We start from the raw sequence: 19,957 nt of genomic DNA on the forward strand, positions 1-19,957 counted from the left end.
ACCGTGTCCTTCTTCTCTGCGCCCCCTGATCAGACTCAGGGAGACAACCCGACACCTGGGCCCGCCAGCACCAGCTCTGGCTCAAAGCCCTCACAGACTTTTCATAGGAACAAATATGGATGCACCGTGTAAAAATGGGAATAAAGATAGAGGAAACGCCAGGCGGTGTCTGCTGCCCATGGCACAGGGAGATGTTTCACAGCTCACAGCTCTCCCAGCTGCACAGACCTCTCCTCCCTCCTGGCGGCACCCAGCGGCACAGCAGAGATGGGCTCTGCTGGCCTGGGGCTCAGGGACGGTTGCGTAGCAAGCTCTGGTGTCACAGCCTTTGTGTCCTCACGGGGATGTGCCAGAGACACCTCTTCAGCATCGTCATAGCCCATGCTCCCCAGGGTCAGGGATGAGGTGTCTCCTTCAGCTCCAGGGACCCCGTCACTTCTCCGGGAGCACAGGCTACCCCCTGCAAGCAGCAAGGCAGGACACTGCAGTTCGTCCCATGGGGTCTGTACATCACCTTCCTCCCTGCTCCTCACCACATTCAGCTCCTTCTCCCACGCCCAGTCCCTCCAAGGAAAACTCCTGGGTCACGTTCCCCCTTCCCGGGAGGTTTGGGTGTCAGTACGGTAGAGACCTGGGTGGCACCAGGGACGGCACCCCAGGAACCAGCAGCGCGCTCTTTTCCTCTCACCTCCCAGAGCATCCTTGGGCCCTGCTCCCTCCTCTGGTGCCCTGGGCATTTCCCAAGCTCCCTGCCCAGGGGCAGCACCATCGCCAGGGTCAGAAACCTCCCTGGCATCATCATAGCCATCTGCTGGGTCACCTCCGGGCAGGACAAGAACATCTGAAAGGAGAGGGGAGCTGGTGACAGGGAGAAGATAGGTCCTGCAGAGCAGAGGAGGGGAGGACGAGCAGGGACAGAGGGCTGAGACACTGCTGTTGGCAGCACCATGTCCTCCCCATCTCTGACGGTGACGCTCAGTGACATCCCTGTCTATCACATGTCTGCAGGGAGATCAACCCCTTCCTGCCTCCGTTACCTGGTGCTGATCCCAGACCATCCTCCTCCTCGGTGTTCCCAGGGTAGGGCTGCAGCTGGCTCGGGGATTCCTCTGAAGAGGAGTCTGGAGAGATGCACAGCGGGGGTCAGGGAGTGAGCCCCACTGCCCTGCCGCATGGTCAGCACTGCGGGGGAAGGGAGACCCACAGAGCTGGGGCTGCATGGGGAGGAAGGCTGGGAATTGACCCTGCTCCCCTGGGACAAACACTGTCTCAAAGCTGCTCCCAGAGCTGCCCTAGGACAGCCCCTTCCCTCGCTCCTCGGGTGCCCCATTGGGTGCAGGGGCAGGAAGAGAGGGGCTGTCCAGCTGGTTGGGGGAAGCTCCTCTCCCGGGCCCAGGACCTCGATGCTCTCCCCACAGACCACATGGCCCCAGCGCTGCAGGAACCATGGGCTGGGGGGCTTCAGGGGATCAGCCCTGGTTGGGGCCAGGGGAAAGGGTCCTGCAGATGTGCCTCCCGCTCAGGGAGGACCCCCACCCACCTGAGCGACCAAACCTTTCCTGCTTCTCCCACGCTGGGCTGTAACTGATCTCCTCATACACGGCCTCGGGGAAGAGCTCCTGAGCTCTCCTGGAGCCTGTGGACAGAGACAGGGCTGGCCCAGGGAAAGGCAGAGGGGGATGGGACCTCACTGTGCTCCCCCAAACCTGTTCCTTTGGCCAGCCCAGGGCTGGTCCGACAGCACAGCCCAACTGTGCCGTCCAGGCACATCGCCCGTGAGGGCAACATTGCTGTGGAGATTATCTGGGGCAGCGTCACCCTTGCATCATCCTTTCGGAGACAGCGCTCATGCCCCTCTGGCCCCTGGGTCCTGCCTCCCTTGTCTGACCCCGGAGCAGCTCCCATGTCTCCTCTCCACCTGGAGCTGCCCCCTATCTGCCCCACGGGTCTATAGCAGGGCCCCTGTCCTGCCGGGTGGTGGGCAGGGCTGGGCAGAGGGACAGCCTGGGGGCCTGACACCACGGAGATGGACCCTACTGCCTCACGCTCCTCCTGTTCTCTCCCCTGCCCCAGAGCCCCCTCCAGCACTACCCAGAGCGCTGCCAGCCTTGGCCATCCCCACTCTGCCATTTCCCTGCTCGCCCCATCGCGAGCTCCCCCCGCCTCCGGGCTCTCTCCACCCCTTGCTGCTCGTGCCCCACAGCCAGGCAGTCAGTGGGGTGGTGCATGAGGCAGATGGCAGCACACAGCCTCATCCCCCCAGCCCTGCCTGTGCCTGACAGCCCGCAGCACCCCACAGCCCTTCCAGCAGGCTTCTCCCCCTGGCACCGCTGTGGAAGGACCCACCTCTGCGCCCAGCCCTGGCACGGAGCACTTGCCCGGCCAGGAAGGCCAGGAGCAGGCAGAGGAGGGCCCCCAGGATGATGCAGATGATGACGGGCACTGAGACTCTCCCGCTGCTGCTCAAACGGCCCCGGGTGGGATCTGCATGGGCGAGAACATGGAAGGGGCAGCACCAGGCCTGGAGAGGTGGGTGCAGCCCCACTCCTGACTCCCATCACACACGGCAGCAGGGGGTGCAGAGCCCCAGGGGTGAGTGATGGGGAAGCTTCCACCCTGCTGAGCAAACTAAAACCCTCCCCAACCCCCACCACCACCCCAGTGCCTCCTCCTGGGAGTTTCACACCCCAGCAAGGAGCCCCTTCCATCCAGCAGTGGGGCACAGCCTGGCCCCGGGGATACCCAGCCCCAGCGGGAGGACAAATTACCTGCTCGGGGTGGGGATGCTGTTGTCCTGGGTGTAGCTGCAGAGGAGGAAAAGGAGAGCTGGTCTGAGAGGGTGGGGGTGTGGGTACCGGGGAGCCTCCTCCCCAACACACTGTGTGTGTGTCTGTAGATGTCCCTGGCACATCCCACCCAAATTGCCCCTCCGGTAGTGCTAGAAAGGGAGGCCGGGTCAGGGTGCAGCGCCGCTGCTCTGGGCAGCAGGCAGGATGGCACAGGCAGCCCAGGGCATAGCCCTGGGGCTGCAGGGCCCCATGGGCAGTGGCCGGAGGACACCCAGTCCCATCACGGCTGCTCCCCACCTGGCACCAGGCTCCTGCACTCTGCAGGAACCTTCGTGCTCTTGGCAGGTCAGGGGCCATGCCAGCACCAAGCGGGCGAAAGGCCTTCCCCAGCTCCCTGCCAATACCCGAGCAAGGGGTCCCAGCGCTGCCGCTCACCTGAGCAGCGTACGGCCGCGTCTTCCTTATGCCGGCAAGCACCGCCATCCCCGGGCCGGGCCCAGCAGTCCTGCAGGGACGGCTCCGTCCCCTGGCACTCCACCTGCTCCAGCCAGATGGGGCCTTGCCCCATCCCAAATGCAGCCTCCTTCAGGGCAGACAGCGCGGGGCCACAGCCCAGCTGCCTGCACGCCACCTCGGCATCCCGCATGTCCCAGGAGTCGTCGCACACCGTCCCCCAGGAGCCACGGTGCCAGACCTCCACTCTGCCTGAGCACCCATCCTCGCCTCCCACGGCACGAATCTTCTCCCTGTCTGGAGAAAGCAAAGACCTCCCAAGGCACTGAGACAGCCCGCAGAGCCCTGCCAGACAAGAAGGGTGCACAGGGGAGCAGCTCAATACCTGTGCAGCTCGTGGAGTTGGGGCACGGGGCCAATGGGGCTGGGGACCTTTCTGGGCGTCCCCCTGAAGAGAGAAACACTGTAGTGAAGGGGCTGGTTGGGGGATGGTGCAGAAGAGAGCGAGGCTGAGCTCTGCTTGTGCCTCCCCGTACCATCTTTGTCACGGCAGCAACTGAACCCCGGTCATTCAGCGGGCATGCGCAGGCCTGGGGGGACCCTGATTGCTCAGCCCCTAAAGGTCCCTGGTTCACAGAGCAGCAGTAGTGTGTCTGTGGAGGGGAGGCTCTTCTGAGCCCTGTCTGGTCTCTTCTGAGACCTCACCTGGGGATGCCTCTGCCTCCGCCAGGCGCTGCTGGCAACCTGGGTGGCAACTGCTGCTGGATGTGTGTGGCTGTGGTCACATTTGTGCCACCGGGGTGACATGGAAAGGAAAAGCCCCTCCAAGCTCTTTCTCTGCCTTTGGCTGTGCCCAGCGGGGAGCAGGATCTGGGGTGACACTGGTGCCCGAGTGGCTCAGAGTTACCTTTGCAGGTGATGTGGATCTCGTCTCGCAGGTCTTCGCATGACTGCGGGTGCCAGGGAGTGGAGGGACACTGCCAGAAGGAGCTGGTTTTCTCCCCACACTGCACATTATCCAGCCACGCAGGGCCAGACACCCTGCCATAGGGCAGGCGTGTTTCCAGGGATCCTCCGTCCCCGCAGCCCAGCTCCTTGCATGCCAGCGACACCGTATCGAGAGTCATCGAGTTGGAGCAAATGCTCCCCCACGTCCCGTTGTAGAAAACCTGCAGGCGCCCGGAGCAGCCGTCGCTGTTCTCCAGCCTGAGGGCCATGAACTCTGGGAGGAAAGGCAGCAAGGGGGAAGAGGCTGGTCTGGGGCTGTGGGAGAGGGGACGCCTCTGCGCTCGCCAGGCCCTCAGCCAGGCAGGGGCACGGCCAGCACGTCCCCCTTGCACCCAGGGGCAGAGGGAGGTCCCTGAGGGGGACTGAGGGTCCGCAGGACAGGCTCGGGCAGGAGCTTAGAGGCAGCCAGGGACAGCCTTGGCCATGCGCGGCTCTCCCCATGTCCTGGCCTCCCCGGGAACCAGGCTCCCACCACACCACCCAGCACAGACCTGAGCAGATGACTCCCGCGTCCTCTTTGTGCCCACAGTCGTGCTGCCCCCAGGGCCCCGCAGGGCAGTCCCAGAGAGCAGCTTCGGCCCCAGAGCAATTCACGGCACCCATCCAGATCTGCCCAGAGCCTTCCCCGAACCGAGCGGAGCCGGCCGCCTCCACCGCCCCTCCACAGCCCAGCTGCTGGCAAACGACGGCAGCATCAGAGAGGTCCCAGCCATCATCGCAGACAGTCCCCCAGCTGCCCTGGTAGTAGATCTCCACTCTCCCGGCGCAGCGCCCGGCCCCGTTCACCAGCCGGACCTGCCGGCTCCCTGCAGTGGGGAGAAACCCCAGTTGCTGCCAGGGGCTGGCTGCCCACCCACCCCATCATCTGGGGGGCCCGGGCAGTGCCGCTCACCCCGGCAAATGACTCCCACGTCCTCCGCAACCCCTGCTGCCAGCGCACTCTCGGGCAGGGAGGTGTTGCAGAGGCTCAGGTTGGTCTCATGCCCTGCGCACCGGACCCCTCGCAGCCCTACGGGGCCCGTCCCTCGCTCGGGCTTTGGGGGGTTGTAGGCTGTCTCTGCCTGTCCGCACTGCAGCTGCCGGCACACCACGTTGGCCTCCTGCACATCCCACTGGTCATCCAGGACTCTGCCCCAAGTCCCGCGCTGGAAGATCTCCACTCGCCCGTCGCACCGGCTCCCTCCACCCACCAGCCGCAGGGATGCAAAGCCGGCTGACCCTGCGGAGAGCAGAGATGCCACGGCCATTGGCGGCACTGGGGAGCACGGCACCCTTTAGGAGCAGGGTGAGGGGGAATTCTCCGACCAAACAGGACAAGATTGGGCCTTGGGCCGACGAGAAGTGAGGGCAAAGCATGGGCCCGCTCTGCAGCTCACACCCAGCTCTGCTGCTGCTGGGGGCACCCAGGAGCTCCTGCCTGGGTGGTGGGATGAAGCTCTGCAGGGCGCTCTGTAGAGGTGGGATGTGGTTGTCTGCAGCCAGGGGGTGGAGCAGAGCCCCGCAGCCCCGTCCTGGATTCATCCCACAGTAGGAAAAGCCAGGAGGCCAGGCCTGGCAATGGCGCTGCCCTGGGGGCAGATGCCTGCTTCTGTTCAGCCCTCAGCTCTCCCACAGTAGAGCAGTCAGTCTGAGCAGGCAAAGCCCTCCAGAAGGCTCCTGGGGAAGCAAGGGTTTCTCCAGGGAGAAATTCAGCCTGGGGCTGCTCTGGGAGTCCTGCTTTGGGTGGCCATGGAGTAAATGGAGTTAATGCAGCATTTTCCCGGCACTCACCTGAGCAAATGACAGAGGCGTTGTTCCCATGGGAGCAGGGTGAGGCCCCCAGGGTGATCACTGGGCACTGTCCCAGGTGGGCTTCAGTCCCGTCACAGTGGAATGAGTCTCTCCAGACAGGTCCGGTTCCTCTCCCAAAATGCCCTCCTCCAGGAATGGACTCAGCAAACCCGCAGTTGAGTTGACGACAGAGAACGTGGGCATCCGAGAGATGCCAGCGGGAGGCACAGAGGGTGCCCCAGGTCCCCAACACCTGGACCTCCACTCTCCCCGCACACGCCGTGCTGCCGTTCACCAGCCTGAACCCTGTGTACTCTGGGGACAGAGGAGGAGAACTGAGGGTGGGCCGGTGCTCTTGTACCCTCGGTAGCTGGCGGAGCGGCCAGCGGGACAGCATGCCTTTCTTCTCCTTCTGCCCTCTTTTCATGCTGCAGACAACCCATCACCCCTTCTGTCCTCGTGCCCGGCCCAGCACGGTCCTTGCTCTGTTTCCCACCCTGGGGTTCAGCACCCCACCCTGAGTCCTTACGTGTGCAGGTGACAACAGCGCTGTTCATGCGGGTGCAGGGCTGGTCCCTGGGGGACCCCCTGGGGCAGGAGGCGAGGAGGGATTCATTCCCCACACACTGCAGCTCTCCGGCCCAGATGGGACCCACCCCTTCTTCAAAGGGAGCTGGCCCAGCCACAGGCAGGGCCACACCGCACTGCAACTCCCTGCAGACCACACCAGCAGCTTTGGCACCAAAGTGGGAATCACAGACAGTTTTCCACTGGTCCCCGTCATGGACCTCCACACGTCCTGAGCAGTGGCTCTTCCCTTCTACGAGCCGGACAAATCCTGGAGAAACCGAAACACCTGAGAGCTTTCTGGCAGTTAAATGCCCACTTTCCCACATCACCTCCAAGCAAGCTGTGACCAATTTACCCATTGCACATCCCAGAGGAAGCTGTTGGGGGAGTGTTGGTAACACAAACACGTCCAGCCCCCCAGCACCCCTTCTCTACACCATCACAGCACTAGAGGGTCTGTGTCTATTGCAGACACACAGCAGACGCTGCAGACCATGGTGGCACCTTTGCGACCAAGGTGTGAGTCACAGACAGTTTTCCAAGGGTCCCCATCATGGATCACTATATGTCCTTAGCAGGGGCTATTCCCTCTGACCAACCAGCCAGATCCCGGAGCAACCAAAGACCCCTGGGAGGTCCCACAGCCCTCTGGCAGTCCCCTGACCACATCCCGCGTCCAAGTTGGCCGAAGGCAAAAAGCGCCACGACCACCCCAGCGGCTCTCAGGGGGTGCTGATGGCACAAACAGAGCAGGGCCCGCCTGCCGCTCCTCAGAAATCAGCCCAGCACTTGTGGGCTTGCTTCTCTCCCAAACCCACTGCCACAGGCACTGCTCAGACAAACTGCTGCTGCCCCACAGGCCTTGGGCTGCCCGGCACTGGTCCCTGGGCACTGCAGCTCCCAGAGCACTTGGGCTCCAGGGAAATGAGCCCAGGCGCTGTTGCCTGCTGCAGCTTGCTCTGCCCCATGGAGCTCAGGGCCAGCCATGAGGAACCTCTTGGTGCCACCAGAAACGTGCCCTGTTCCCAGGGGGGTCTTGGGCTGTGGGGCACTGCTGGTAGATGGGACATGGCACAGGGCAAAAGTAGAGTGAGGCTGTACCTGCGGTGGGTGTCTGTGCCAGCCCCTGCTCCAGCACCTGCCCAGCAAAAAGGTCCTCAGCCATGGCCAGAGTGCGCTGCTGGATGCTCATGTCCCTGGACAACAGCCAGGCGGAGGGCAGGAGAGTGGACAGAGAGCAACCCTGGGCTTACACGAGCTCCCAGTGCAAGGGCAGGCACAGGGGAGTGCCAGTAAATGCTGGCAAACCCAAAAGTGCAAGGCAGCCAGGGGCTGGGACAGACATGAGAGGCTGGGCAGCAGGTCAGCCCTCCTGGACGGGGCCATGTCCCCACGGGCAGGCTCTCATGGGGTGACCCTGGGAAAGGTGCCACATGCCACCCCGCTCCTCAGACCAGGCCAAGCGCTCCTCCTCTCCAAGCAACCCCTTTGATTCAGCCAAGGGACTTGTGTCTGCCAGGGAGCACAACCCCAAAGTAGCTAGCCATCTCACGCCCCTCCCCGGTACTGTGGGTGGCCACAGGAGTCACTCTTGGTGCCTCTGCATGGGGGGACCTGGCCCTTGGCACTGCCAGACAGGTCCTGGGTGAATAGGAGGAGAAAGATGGGAATCAACAGACAATGCAGGGCAGGGTGGGAGATTAATCAGAGTCACCGCAGGGTCAGGCAGGTAAGGGCACCCTTGGGCAGGTTCCCACTGGGCTTTCCCGAGGGACAGGGGACACCAGCAATGACAGTCCCAGCTTGGCAGTGCGACCGGCCACGTTGAACAATGCTCCGGTGCCCACTTTTTGCTCCCTGAGGACAAGCCAGGTCTCTTCCCCCGTCCCAGCCCCACAGAAGGGGAATAGGCTCTGCCCTTACCTGAACACATCACTCCAGCGTCATAAGCATGAACGCAGTTATGTTCACCCCATCCGCTGTGTGGGCAGTCAGACAGGGAAGATTCGGTGCCATTACAGCCAACATCATCCATCCAAATGGGGCCAGATCCTGGCCCAAAGTGTCCGTACTGAGGAGCTCCAACAGCAGACCCACAGCCCAGCTGCTTACAAACCACTGCCGCATCGTGCATGTCCCAGTCGTCACCACACACGGTCCCCCACTGGCCCTGTTGTTTCACCTCCACTCTCCCAGCACAGCGCCTGCCGCCATCCACCAGCCTCACCTCTGCAGCACCTTCAAACACTGACACAGGACCAGTCAGGACAGCGCTGAGCCCCCCAGCACTGTGGGGCTGGGGGAACCCCTGCCCGGGTGGAGTCAGAGGTGCCAGGGTGGGAGCCCACGCCCCTCCAGGCTGTCCCCGGGGTAGTGCAAGGGTCCCTTCTATCTCCATGGGCTGTGCAAGGCTGGGGATGCCCAGCTCCAGCCCTGCTGGCTCATTCGTGGCCCCACAGACTTTGGCACCCCAGCTTTCCTTCCACCCCAACGGCCCCCTGCAACCTGCCCCCGGCCCATGCCCACCCAGGGCACCCGCTCCTCCCCAGCCAGCACCCCGAGAAGAGACCTGCCCCCACCAGGACTCCCCCAAGCACACACTGCTGCTTCCGCCCAAGGCCCCGAGCTCTCCTGGACCACAGCCTGCCCTGGGCATCTGCCAGGACATCCTCCACCCTCAGGCCTTTCTGTGTCCCCTGCGGTGCAACATGGTGATCCCAGTGAGCCCTCCCAGCCCATGGCCCCTCCTTGTCCTTGGGCATCAGCCCAGCCCTGCCCTTGTCTGGGATCCCCCAGAAGGTCACCTCTCTGCCAGCCTGTGGGAACACACACCCCAGTTCCCTTGTCTCCACAGGCACAGCCTGCACCGCCTCAAGCTGGAGCTCACCCCAGTGTTCAGCACCCCACCCTGAGTCCTTACGTGTGCAGGTGACAACAGCGCTGTTCATGTGGGTGCAGGGCTGGTCCCTGGGGGACCCCCTGGGGCAGGAGGCGAGGAGGGATTCATTCCCCACACACTGCAGCTCTCCGGCCCAGATGGGACCCACCCCTTCTTCAAAGGGAGCTGGCCCAGCCACAGGCAGGGCCACACCGCACTGCAACTCCCTGCAGACCACACCAGCAGCTTTGGCACCAAAGTGGGAATCACAGACAGTTTTCCACTGGTCCCCGTCATGGACCTCCACACGTCCTGAGCAGCGGTTCTTCCCTTCTACCAGCCGGACAAATCCTGGAGAAACCAAACCAACTGAGAGCTCTCTGGCAGTTAAATGCCCACTTTCCCACATCACCTCCAAGCAAGCTGTGACCAAATTACCCATTGCGCATCCCAGAGGAAGCTGTTGGGGGACTGTTGGTGACACAAGCACGTCCAGCCCCCCAGCACCCCTTCTCTACACCATCACAGCACTAGAGGGTCTGTGTCTATTGCAGACACACAGCAGACGCTGCAGACCATGGTGGCACCTTTGCGACCAAGGTGTGAGTCACAGACAGTTTTCCAAGGGTCCCCATCATGGATCACTATATGTCCTTAGCAGGGGCTATTCCCTCTGACCAACCAGCCAGATCCCGGAGCAACCAAAGACCCCTGGGAGGTCCCACAGCCCTCTGGCAGTCCCCTGACCACATCCCACGTCCAAGGTGGCCAAAGGCAAAAAGTCCCACGACCACCCCAGCGGCTCTCAGGGGGTGCTGATGGCACAAACAGAGCAGGGCCCGCCTGCCGCTCCTCAGAAATCAGCCCAGCACTTGTGGGCTTGCTTCTCTCCCAAACCCACTGCCACAGGCACTGCTCAGACAAACTGCTGCTGCCCCACAGGCCTTGGGCTGCCCGGCACTGGTCCCTGGGCACTGCAGCTCCCAGAGCACTTGGGCTCCAGGGAAATGAGCCCAGGCGCTGTTGCCTGCTGCAGCTTGCTCTGCCCCATGGAGCTCAGGGCCAGCCATGAGGAACCTCTTGGTGCCACCAGAAACGTGCCCTGTTCCCAGGAGGGTCTTGGGCTGTGGGGCACTGCTGGTAGATGGGACATGGCACAGGGCAAAAGTAGAGTGAGGCTGTACCTGCGGTGGGTGTCTGTGCCAGCCCCTGCTCCAGCACCTGCCCAGCAAAAAGGTCCTCAGCCATGGCCAGAGTGCGCTGCTGGATGCTCATGTCCCTGGACAACAGCCAGGCGGAGGGCAGGAGAGTGGACAGAGAGCAACCCTGGGCTTACACGAGCTCCCAGTGCAAGGGCAGGCACAGGGGAGTGCCAGTAAATGCTGGCAAACCCAAAAGTGCAAGGCAGCCAGGGGCTGGGACAGACATGAGAGGCTGGGCAGCAGGTCAGCCCTCCTGGACGGGGCCATGTCCCCACGGGCAGGCTCTCATGGGGTGACCCTGGGAAAGGTGCCACATGCCACCCCGCTCCTCAGACCAGGCCAAGCGCTCCTCCTCTCCAAGCAACCCCTTTGATTCAGCCAAGGGACTTGTGTCTGCCAGGGAGCACAACCCCAAAGTAGCTAGCCATCTCACGCCCCTCCCCAGTACTGTGGGTGGCCACAGGAGTCACTCTTGGTGCCTCTGCATGGGGGGACCTGGCCCTTGGCACTGCCAGACAGGTCCTGGGTGAATAGGAGGAGAAAGATGGGAATCAACAGACAATGCAGGGCAGGGTGGGGGATTAATCAGAGTCACCGCAGGGTCAGGCAGGTAAGGGCACCCTTGGGCAGGTTCCCACTGGGCTTTCCCGAGGGACAGGGGACACCAGCAATGACAGTCCCAGCTCGGCAGTGCGACCGGCCACATTGAACAATGCTCCGGTGCCCACTTGTTGCTCCCTGAGGACAAGCCAGGTCTCTTCCCCCGTCCCAGCCCCACAGAAGGGGAATAGGCTCTGCCCTTACCTGAACACATCACTCCAGCGTCCTCAGCATGATCGCAGTTATTTTCACCCCATCCGCTGTGTGGGCAGTCAGACAGGGCAGATTCGGTGCCATTACAGCCAACATCATCCATCCAAATGGGGCCAGATCCTGGCCCAAAGTGTCCGTACTGAGGAGCTCCAACAGCAGACCCACAGCCCAGCTGCTTACAAACCACTGCCGCATCGTTCATGCTCCAGTACTGACCACACACGGTCCCCCACTGGCCCTGTTGTTTCACCTCCACTCTCCCAGCACAGCGCCTGCCGCCATCCACCAGCCTCACCTCCGCAGCACCTTCAAGCACTGACACAGGACCAGTCAGGACAGCGCTGAGCCCCCCAGCACTGTGGGGCTGGGGGAACCCCTGCCCGGGTGGAGTCAGAGGTGCCAGGGTGGGAGCCCACTCCCCTCCAGGCTGTCCCCGGGGTAGTGCAAGGGTCCCTTCTATCTCCATGGGCTGTGCAAGGCTGGGGATGCCCAGCTCCAGCCCTGCTGGCTCATTCGTGGCCCCACAGACTTTGGCACCCCAGCCTTCCTTCCACCCCAACGGCCCCCTGCAACCTGCCCCCGGCCCATGCCCACCCAGGGCACCCGCTCCTCCCCAGCCAGCACCCCGAGAAGAGACCTGCCCCCACCAGGACTCCCCCAAGCACACACTGCTGCTTCTGCCCAGGGCCCCGAGCTCCCCTGGACCACAGCCTGCCCTGGGCATCTGCCAGGACATCCTCCACCCTCAGGCCTTTCTGTGTCCCCTGGGGTGCAACATGATGGTCCCAGTGAGCCCTCCCAACCCATGGCCCCTCCTTGTCCTTGGGCATCAGCCCAGCCCTGCCCTTGTCTGGGATCCCCCAGAAGGTCACCTCTCTGCCAGCCTGTGGGAACACACCCCCCAGTTCCCTTGTCTCCACAGGCACAGCCTGCCCCCCCTCAAGCTGGAGCTCACCCCAGTGTTCAGCACCCCACCCTGAGTCCTTACGTGTGCAGGTGACAACCGCGCTGTTCATGTGGGTGCAGGGCTGGTCCCTGGGGGACCCCCTGGGGCAGGAGGCGAGGAGGGATTCATTCCCCACACACTGCAGCTCTCCGGCCCAGATGGGACCCACCCCTTCTTCAAAGGGAGCTGGCCCAGCCACAGGCAGGGCCACACCGCACTGCAACTCCCTGCAGACCACACCAGCAGCTTTGGCACCAAAGTGGGAATCACAGACAGTTTTCCACTGGTCCCCGTCATGGATCTCCACACGTCCTGAGCAGCGGTTCTTCCCTTCCACCAGCCGGAAAAATCCTGGAAAAAACCAAAACAACTGGGAGTTCCCAGAGCCCTCTGACAGATACATGACCACATCCTGCATCACCTCCAAGCAAGCCATGACCCAATCGCCCCCATTGCACATCCCAGAGGAAGCTGTTGGGGGACTGTTGGTGACACAAACACATCCAGGCCCCCCAGCACCCCTTCTCTACACCATCACAGCACTAGAGGGCATGTGTCTATTGCAGACACACAGCAGACGCTGCAGACCATGGTGGCACCTTTGGGACCAAGGTGTGAGTCACAGACAGTTTTCCAAGGGTCCCCGTCATGGATCACTATATGTCCTTAGCAGGGGCTATTCCCTCTGACCAACCAGCCAGATCCCGGAGCAACCAAAGACCCCTGGGAGGTCCCACAGCCCTCTGGCAGTCCCCTGACCACATCCCACGTCCAAGGTGGCCAAAGGCAAAAAGCGCCACGACCACCCCAGCAGCTCTCAGGGGGTGCTGATGGCACAAACAGAGCAGGGCCCGCCTGCCGCTCCTCAGAAATCAGCCCAGCACTTGTGGGCTTGCTTCTCTCCCAAACCCACTGCCACAGGCACTGCTCAGACAAACTGCTGCTGCCCCACAGGCCCTGGGCTGCCCGGCACTGGGCCCTGGGCACTGCAGCTCCCAGAGCACTTGGGCTCCAGGGAAATGAGCCCAGGCGCTGTTGCCTGCTGCAGCTTGCTCTGCCCCATGGAGCTCAGGGCCAGCCATGAGGAACCTCTTGGTGCCACCAGAAACGTGCCCTGTTCCCAGGGGGGTCTTGGGCTGTGGGGCACTGCTGGTAGATGGGACATGGCACAGGGCAAAAGTAGAGTGAGGCTGTACCTGCAGTGGGTGTCTGTGCCAGCCCCTGCTCCGGCACCTGCCCAGCAAAAAGGTCCTCAGCCATGGCCAGAGTGTGCTGCTGGATGCTCATGTCCCTGGACAACAGCCAGGCGGAGGCCAGGAGAGTGGACAGAGAGCAACCCTGGGCTTACACGAGCTCCCAGTGCAAGGGCAGGCACAGGGAAGTGCCAGTAAATGCTGGCAAACCCAAAAATGCAAGGCATCCAGGGGCTGGGACAGACATGAGAGGCTGGGCAGCAGGTCAGCCCTCCTGGACGGGGCCATGTCCCCACGGGCAGGCTCTCATGGGGTGACCCTGGGAAAGGTGCCACATGCCACCCCGCTCCTCAGACCAGGCCAAGCGCTCCTCCTCTCCAAGCAATCCCTTTGATTCAGCCAAGGGACTTGTGTCTGCCAGGGAGCACAACCCCAAAGTAGCTAGCCATCTCACGCCCCTCCCCGGTACTGTGGGTGGCCACAGGAGTCACTCTTGGTGCCTCTGCATGGGGGGACCTGGCCCTTGGCACTGCCAGACAGGTCCTGGGTGAATAGGAGGAGAAAGATGGGAATCAACAGACAATGCAGGGCAGGGTGGGGGATTAATCTGAGCCAGCGCAGGGTCAGGCAGGGTATGGGCACCCTTGGGCAGGTTCCCACTGGGCTTTCCCGAGGGACAGGGGACACCAGCAATGACAGTCCCAGCTCGGCAGTGCGACCGGCCACGTTGAACAATGCTCCGGTGCCCACTTGTTGCTCCCTGAGGGCAAGCCAGGTCTCTTCGCCCGTCCCAGCCCCACAGAAGGGGAATAGGCTCTGCCCTTACCTGAACACATCACTCCAGCGTCCTCAGCATGATCGCAGTTATTTTCACCCCATCCGCTGTGTGGGCAGTCAGACAGGGCAGATTCGGTGCCATTACAGCCAACATCATCCATCCAAATGGGGCCAGATCCTGGCCCAAAGTGTCCGTACCGAGGAGCTCCAACAGCAGACCCACAGTCCAGCTGCTTACAAACCACTGCCGCATCGTGCATGTCCCAGTTGTCATCACACACGGTCCCCCACTGGCCCTGTTGTTTCACCTCCACTCTCCCAGCACAGCGCCTGCCGCCATCCACCAGCCTCACCTCTGCAGCACCTTCAAACACCAACATGGGACCAGTCAGGAGAGTGCCAAGGCCCAGCTCTGCAGGTCTGGGGTAACGCCCTGGCCATGTCTGAGATACCAGGGTGGGAGCCCTCTCCCCTCCAGGCTGTCCCAGTGCAGTGCGGGGGTCCCTTCTATCCCCACGCTCTGCACAAGGCAGGGGGTGTGCAGTTCTGGCCCTGCTGGGTCATTTGCCATCCCACCACACAAGGCACCTTTGCCCACCCCAACGGCCACCTACCCCCTGCCCACGCACACCTCCACACTGTGCCCAGCCCTGCATAGGGCACCCGCTCTTCCCCAGCCCACCCCTCTTCCCCTGAACAGCCCCGTGTACCCAGGCCGGCTTCCCATGCAAACCACCTGCCCCCGCACCATCCAAACCCACCCCCACCCCCAGGGCTTTCCGAGCTCCCACCGAGACGATTCCAATGATCTCCCCACCCACAGCCCCTCCTTGCCCCTGCTGTCAGCCCAGCCCCTGCAGGCACCCCAGAGGTTGACAGTGCCCTGGGCATCTCTGGGTGCTGCCATCGCCAGCTGGGCCGGCAGCAGAGGCCACCGGCTCCAGAGGCCACCACCGGCTGGGGAAGAGAGGGTCCCAAAAGGGTGTCTACGAGTGTCTATGAATCCAGCCAGGCACAGGCTGCCCGAAACGCCCGAGCCCTGGAAAAGGAGATTCTCTCTCCCACCCAGACAGGCAGGCACAGGGTCCATGGACTCGAGCACCTTCTGACCCTCAGCTCAGTAGCACCTCAAAGAAACCCATTCCCAGACAGATCCTATGACCATGCTGGCGCCCGCTGGCCCTGGGCTGTGGGACAAGGGAACGGGCACTTACCGCTGCACAGCTGTACCCAGAGGAGCAACCACAGCATCTGAGGGGACAGGAGTCCCTCTGTGCCCATCCTGAGCCTCCTGCCCTGCCAGCACATCCCTGCTGCGCCACGCTCCCTGCCTCAGCTCCTGGGGCCTCCTGGGGCCAATGATGACAGGAGGGCAATATATCTCTGCAGATCCCAGCCCAGCTGCAGGAGGAGCCAATCAAAGCAGCAGGACCTTTTTAGACATTATCGGGAGCTATCTCCCCTCCGACACAGCCCAGCCCTCCAATGAACTTCTCCAGCGCCGTTCGTGACCATATATGAGAGACGGCTCTGCTGCAGGTGTCACGTCACTGTGGTGGGGGGCCCTCACAGGACAGGGCAGGTTGTTGGGGGGGAAATGGGGTTTTCACCCCTTGAACCTCTTGTGTTGACCAGGAGCACTGAGCATCTCCTACGCCAGGCCCATCCAAGAGCCCAAGGTGAGAGAGTCCAGCCGTCCCCGTGCCAGGGGGACCCGAGGGCTGGGATTGCAGCAGGGTCTGTGTCAGGAAGGGAAGGAAACAGCCCCTGCCCCTGCTACAGACCCCCCTCTGCTGGCAGCAGCAGCTGCGAATGGGCCTTGGCCCAGGCCAGAACCTCATCCCAGCAGTGCTGGCTCCCCCTTCCTTCCCTGGAGAGCCCATGGAAGACCCCTCCCAGGAGCCAGCGCTGGGACACGTCCCTGCCCTGGCAGCAGACGAACAGCCCAGAGGCTCAGACACATCCCTGGCTCTCAGCGTGTCACCACGGGGCCGTTATTCCCCGCCGGCGCATCGGGAGCCGCAGCCTGCAGGTGCACAAACCACAGCCCACGTGGCCTCACGGCGCTCGCCGCGCTCCCCCCGCAGCGCCCAGGCAGGAAGTCTGTGGTTTCCTCGTGGCACCGTGCCCGGGCACAGCCCTGGGGTGCCCCCGAGCCACCCCCACCCCGACTGCTCCAGCCAGGGCTGCAGGGGCTGCTCCTTCGGCCTCGCAGACACAGGGCCGGGCAGCTCCCATCCCCCGGGATGCCCTTGTGGCAGCACACGGCCGCTCTGCACCGAGCCCCACAGCCACGGGGTGCCATCGGTGCCACGGCTGCTGCCAACCTCCTCCTGCCACTGCTGCATGCCCATGAGTTATACTGGTGGTGACCTCACACCCTCCTACTGCCGACACCGTGTGTACGAGTTACGCTGTCACACGTGTGCGCGGCGTACGGACTTCTGCTGACCTTGGTTCTTCCAAAAGGCCGCATTTGGGCATGGCCTAAATATTATTCTGGTGACATCAGAAGCACCTACACAAGCTATGTGCCAGCTCCTGGCCTATCAGCTACTCAGGCACCAGTGACAACACAAGCTCCTACACAGCCCCTGGCCTATCTGCTGCTCAGCCACAGATGACGTCATAGCATCTGCCTCTCATATTGGCCTGCTCCTGGCCTATCGGCTATTCAGGCACCAATGACCTCATACCACCTACAGAAACTATGGGCCTGCTCCTGCCCTATCAGCTCCTCAGGCAGCAATGACATTATAAGCACCTCCACATGCCATGGGCCTACTCCCGGCCTGTGAGCTACTCAGGCATGAGTGACCTCATAAGCACAGACACAAGCCATGGGCCTACTCCTGCCCTATCAGCTCCTCAGGCACCAGTGACCTCAAAACAACCTACACGTACCTGTCGTGGTTTAACCCCGGCCAGCAGCTAAGTCCCATACAGTCGCGCGCTCACTGTTTCACTAAATAGAAAGTTAATTCTGTCCCAGCCAAAACCAGTACAATGCCAGATGCCTGCTCCTGCCCTATCAGCTCCTCACAAGGGACCTCACAAGAACATGTACACCCATTTGCCATGTACTTGCTGTTGAGGGCCTCAGCCTCCGGTGACCTCACAAGCACCTAGAAAGGCCATGCACCTGGTCCTGGCCTATCAGCTATTCAGCCAAGAGTGACATCACAAGTACATACCCAAGCCATGTGCCTCCCTCTTGCCTATCATCTACTCAGGCATCAGTGACCTGACCACCACAAAGCCACCTACTTGCTACCTACTCGCCTACGAGATGTGAAGGTACAAGTGACCTCACAAGCTACGTGCCTACTCTTGGCCTATCAGCTACTCAGGTATCAGTAATGTCACAACCACTTACACAAGCCATGTGCCAGCTCTCGGCCTATGATCTACTTAGGCACCAGTGACCTCACAAGCACATACCAACCTATTTGCTATGTGCCCACGTGGTGGAGTGGCCCCATGTGGCAGCCCCCACCCAGTCACTTGCTCACTCCCCACCAGTGGGATGGAGGAGGGAACTGGAAGAAAAAAAACGAGAAAAAAAAATCTCCTGGGTCGAGATGAAGACAGTTTAATAAGTGCAGAATCATCGCTCACAGCAGGAGATCAATGCCCAGCCAGTCTCTGAGTAAAGGACACTTCAAAGAACACACCCTCCTCCCCAGTTTTATTGCTGACCATGACATCACGTGGTGTGGAATATCCCTTTGGTCACTTGGGGGTCAGCTGTGCTGGCTTTGTCCCCTCCCAGCCTCTTGCCACCTCCAGCCCCCTCACTGTTGGGGCAGAGGGAGAAACAGAGCAGGCCTTGACGCTGGGCAAGCGCTGCTCAGCAATAGCTACGATGTCAGTGTGTTATCAGAGCTGTTTGGGCCACCAAGGCAAAGCACGGCACCAGAGGGGCTGCTAGCAAGAAAATTCACTTCATCCCAGCCAGACCCAGTACAACCTCCACCCCTTATTCCATACCGTGTGCATCCTGCTCAGGTCCTACATTATTCAGTACATTTACATCCACCACCACCACTCCCTTCCCCATCCCTTGGCGTGACACGCACACAGCATACTGGGTTTGGCTGGTGTGGCTCAGGTGGACGTGGGCAAGTGCCAGCACCCTCCTGACTTCTCCCCTCACTCAGTCAGCCAGAGCTTTTTGAAACATGCAATCAGGTCATCAACCTAAGGACAAGGAGACCTATATAGCCCCCACCTGCACCCCACAGGGGTCTTACAGGTACCTGTCAGATCCCCCACAACCACGGGGAAAGGGAGTTCCCCACCAGCACCCTTCCTCTCTCTTTGGCACCTCGAAATCCAGTTTGGAGTTCATGGGCTCATTGGCTGGTTTGTCTGGCTCACGTGATTTTTTGGGGGATTCCCTTTGGCTCTTTTCCATATTGTCCCCACGCACATATTCTTCTGAAGTTAGCATTTTGTCCTGGTTTTCCACGTTCGCAGACAGGGCTTCCACAGGTCTGTTCCATAACCTGTGGAGTTCGGGGGTGTCCAGCCCATGTCCTGGCCCTAACTCACAGGGTTTGGGTTTTCCTGTCGCTCTCTGGTTCTGGTCCCCTTTGTCTGGTCCATGACCTGTGGGGTTTGGGCTTGTCCAGCCCATGTCGTGGTTCTGACCCATGGGGTTTGGGTTGCCCTTGCTTTGTCTGGTCCATGACCTGTGGGGTTTGGGTGTGTCCTGCCAGTGTCCTAGCTGCGACCCACGTGTGTTGGGGTGTCCTGTCCCTGTCTGTTCCATGACCTGTGGGGTTTCGGAGGTGTCCTGCACGTGTCTTGGCCCTGAGCCTCGGGGTTTGGGGTTTCCTGTCCCTTTCTGGTCCATGGCCTTAGCTGTTTGGGCATATCCTGCTAGTGTCCTTGCACTGAGCCACGGGGTTTGGGATGCCCTGTCCCTGTCTGGTCCATGACCTGTGGGGTTTGGGAGTGTCCTGCACGTGTCTTGCGCTTGAGTCACGGGGTTTGGGGTGGCCTGTCCCTGTCTGGTTCATGATCTCTGGGGTTTGGGGATGTTCTGTCCATGTCCTGGCCCTGAGCCACGGGGTTTTGGGTTCCCTGTCCCTGTCTGGTCCATGACCTGTGGATTTTGGGCTTGTCCAGCCCATGTCGTGGCTCTGACCCATGGGGTTTGGGGTGCCCTTTCTTTCTCTGGTCTATGGCCTGTGGGGTTTGAGAGTGTCCTGCCAGTGTCCTTGCGCTGAGCCATGTTGATTGGGGTGTCCTGTGCCTGTCTAGACCATGACCTGTGGGGTTTTGGGTGTCCTGCACGTGTCTTGGCCCTGAGCCACGGGGTTTGGGATGCCCTGTCCTTTCTGGTCCATGGCCTGTGGGGTTTGGGGGTGTCCTGCACGTATCTTGGCCCTCAGCCATGGGGATTTGGGTGCCCTGTCCCTGTCTGGTTCATGACTTGTGGTGTGTTGAAGTATCCTGTCCCCATCGTGGCCCTTACACACGGGGTTTGGCGTGGTCCGTCCCTGTCTGGTCCATGACCTCTGGGGTTTGGGGATGTCTTGCCCATGTCCCAG

At 61.8% G+C, this 19,957-nt stretch overlaps 2 protein-coding genes and 1 long non-coding RNA gene across 3 annotated transcripts in view; 1 reads left to right on the plus strand and 2 right to left on the minus strand.

Annotated features, from left to right (window-relative positions):
* Positions 1 to 19,957, plus strand: part of LOC142076291 (antigen WC1.1-like) — a 186,932-nt gene that overhangs the window by 66,698 nt on the left and 100,277 nt on the right. The window lies entirely within an intron of this gene.
* The window catches only part of LOC142076256 (uncharacterized), an 80,556-nt gene that overhangs the window by 38,406 nt on the left and 22,193 nt on the right, over positions 1 to 19,957 (minus strand). The gene's annotated exons all lie outside the window — the stretch shown is intronic.
* On the minus strand, positions 1,462 to 14,779 carry LOC142076262 (antigen WC1.1-like). The gene is made up of 9 exons (XM_075138631.1): positions 14,449 to 14,779; positions 12,536 to 12,780; positions 5,143 to 5,446; positions 4,742 to 5,056; positions 4,150 to 4,464; positions 3,225 to 3,539; positions 2,769 to 2,804; positions 2,347 to 2,484; positions 1,462 to 1,475 (listed from the first exon to the last, which is right to left on the minus strand). The coding sequence occupies exons 1-9, from the start codon at positions 14,777 to 14,779 to the stop codon at positions 1,462 to 1,464; spliced, it is 2,013 nt and encodes a 670-aa protein (XP_074994732.1).

Source organism: Calonectris borealis, unplaced genomic scaffold, assembly GCF_964195595.1.
Source record: "Calonectris borealis unplaced genomic scaffold, bCalBor7.hap1.2 HAP1_SCAFFOLD_40, whole genome shotgun sequence".
In the NCBI taxonomy this organism is placed as follows: Eukaryota; Metazoa; Chordata; class Aves; order Procellariiformes; family Procellariidae; genus Calonectris; species Calonectris borealis.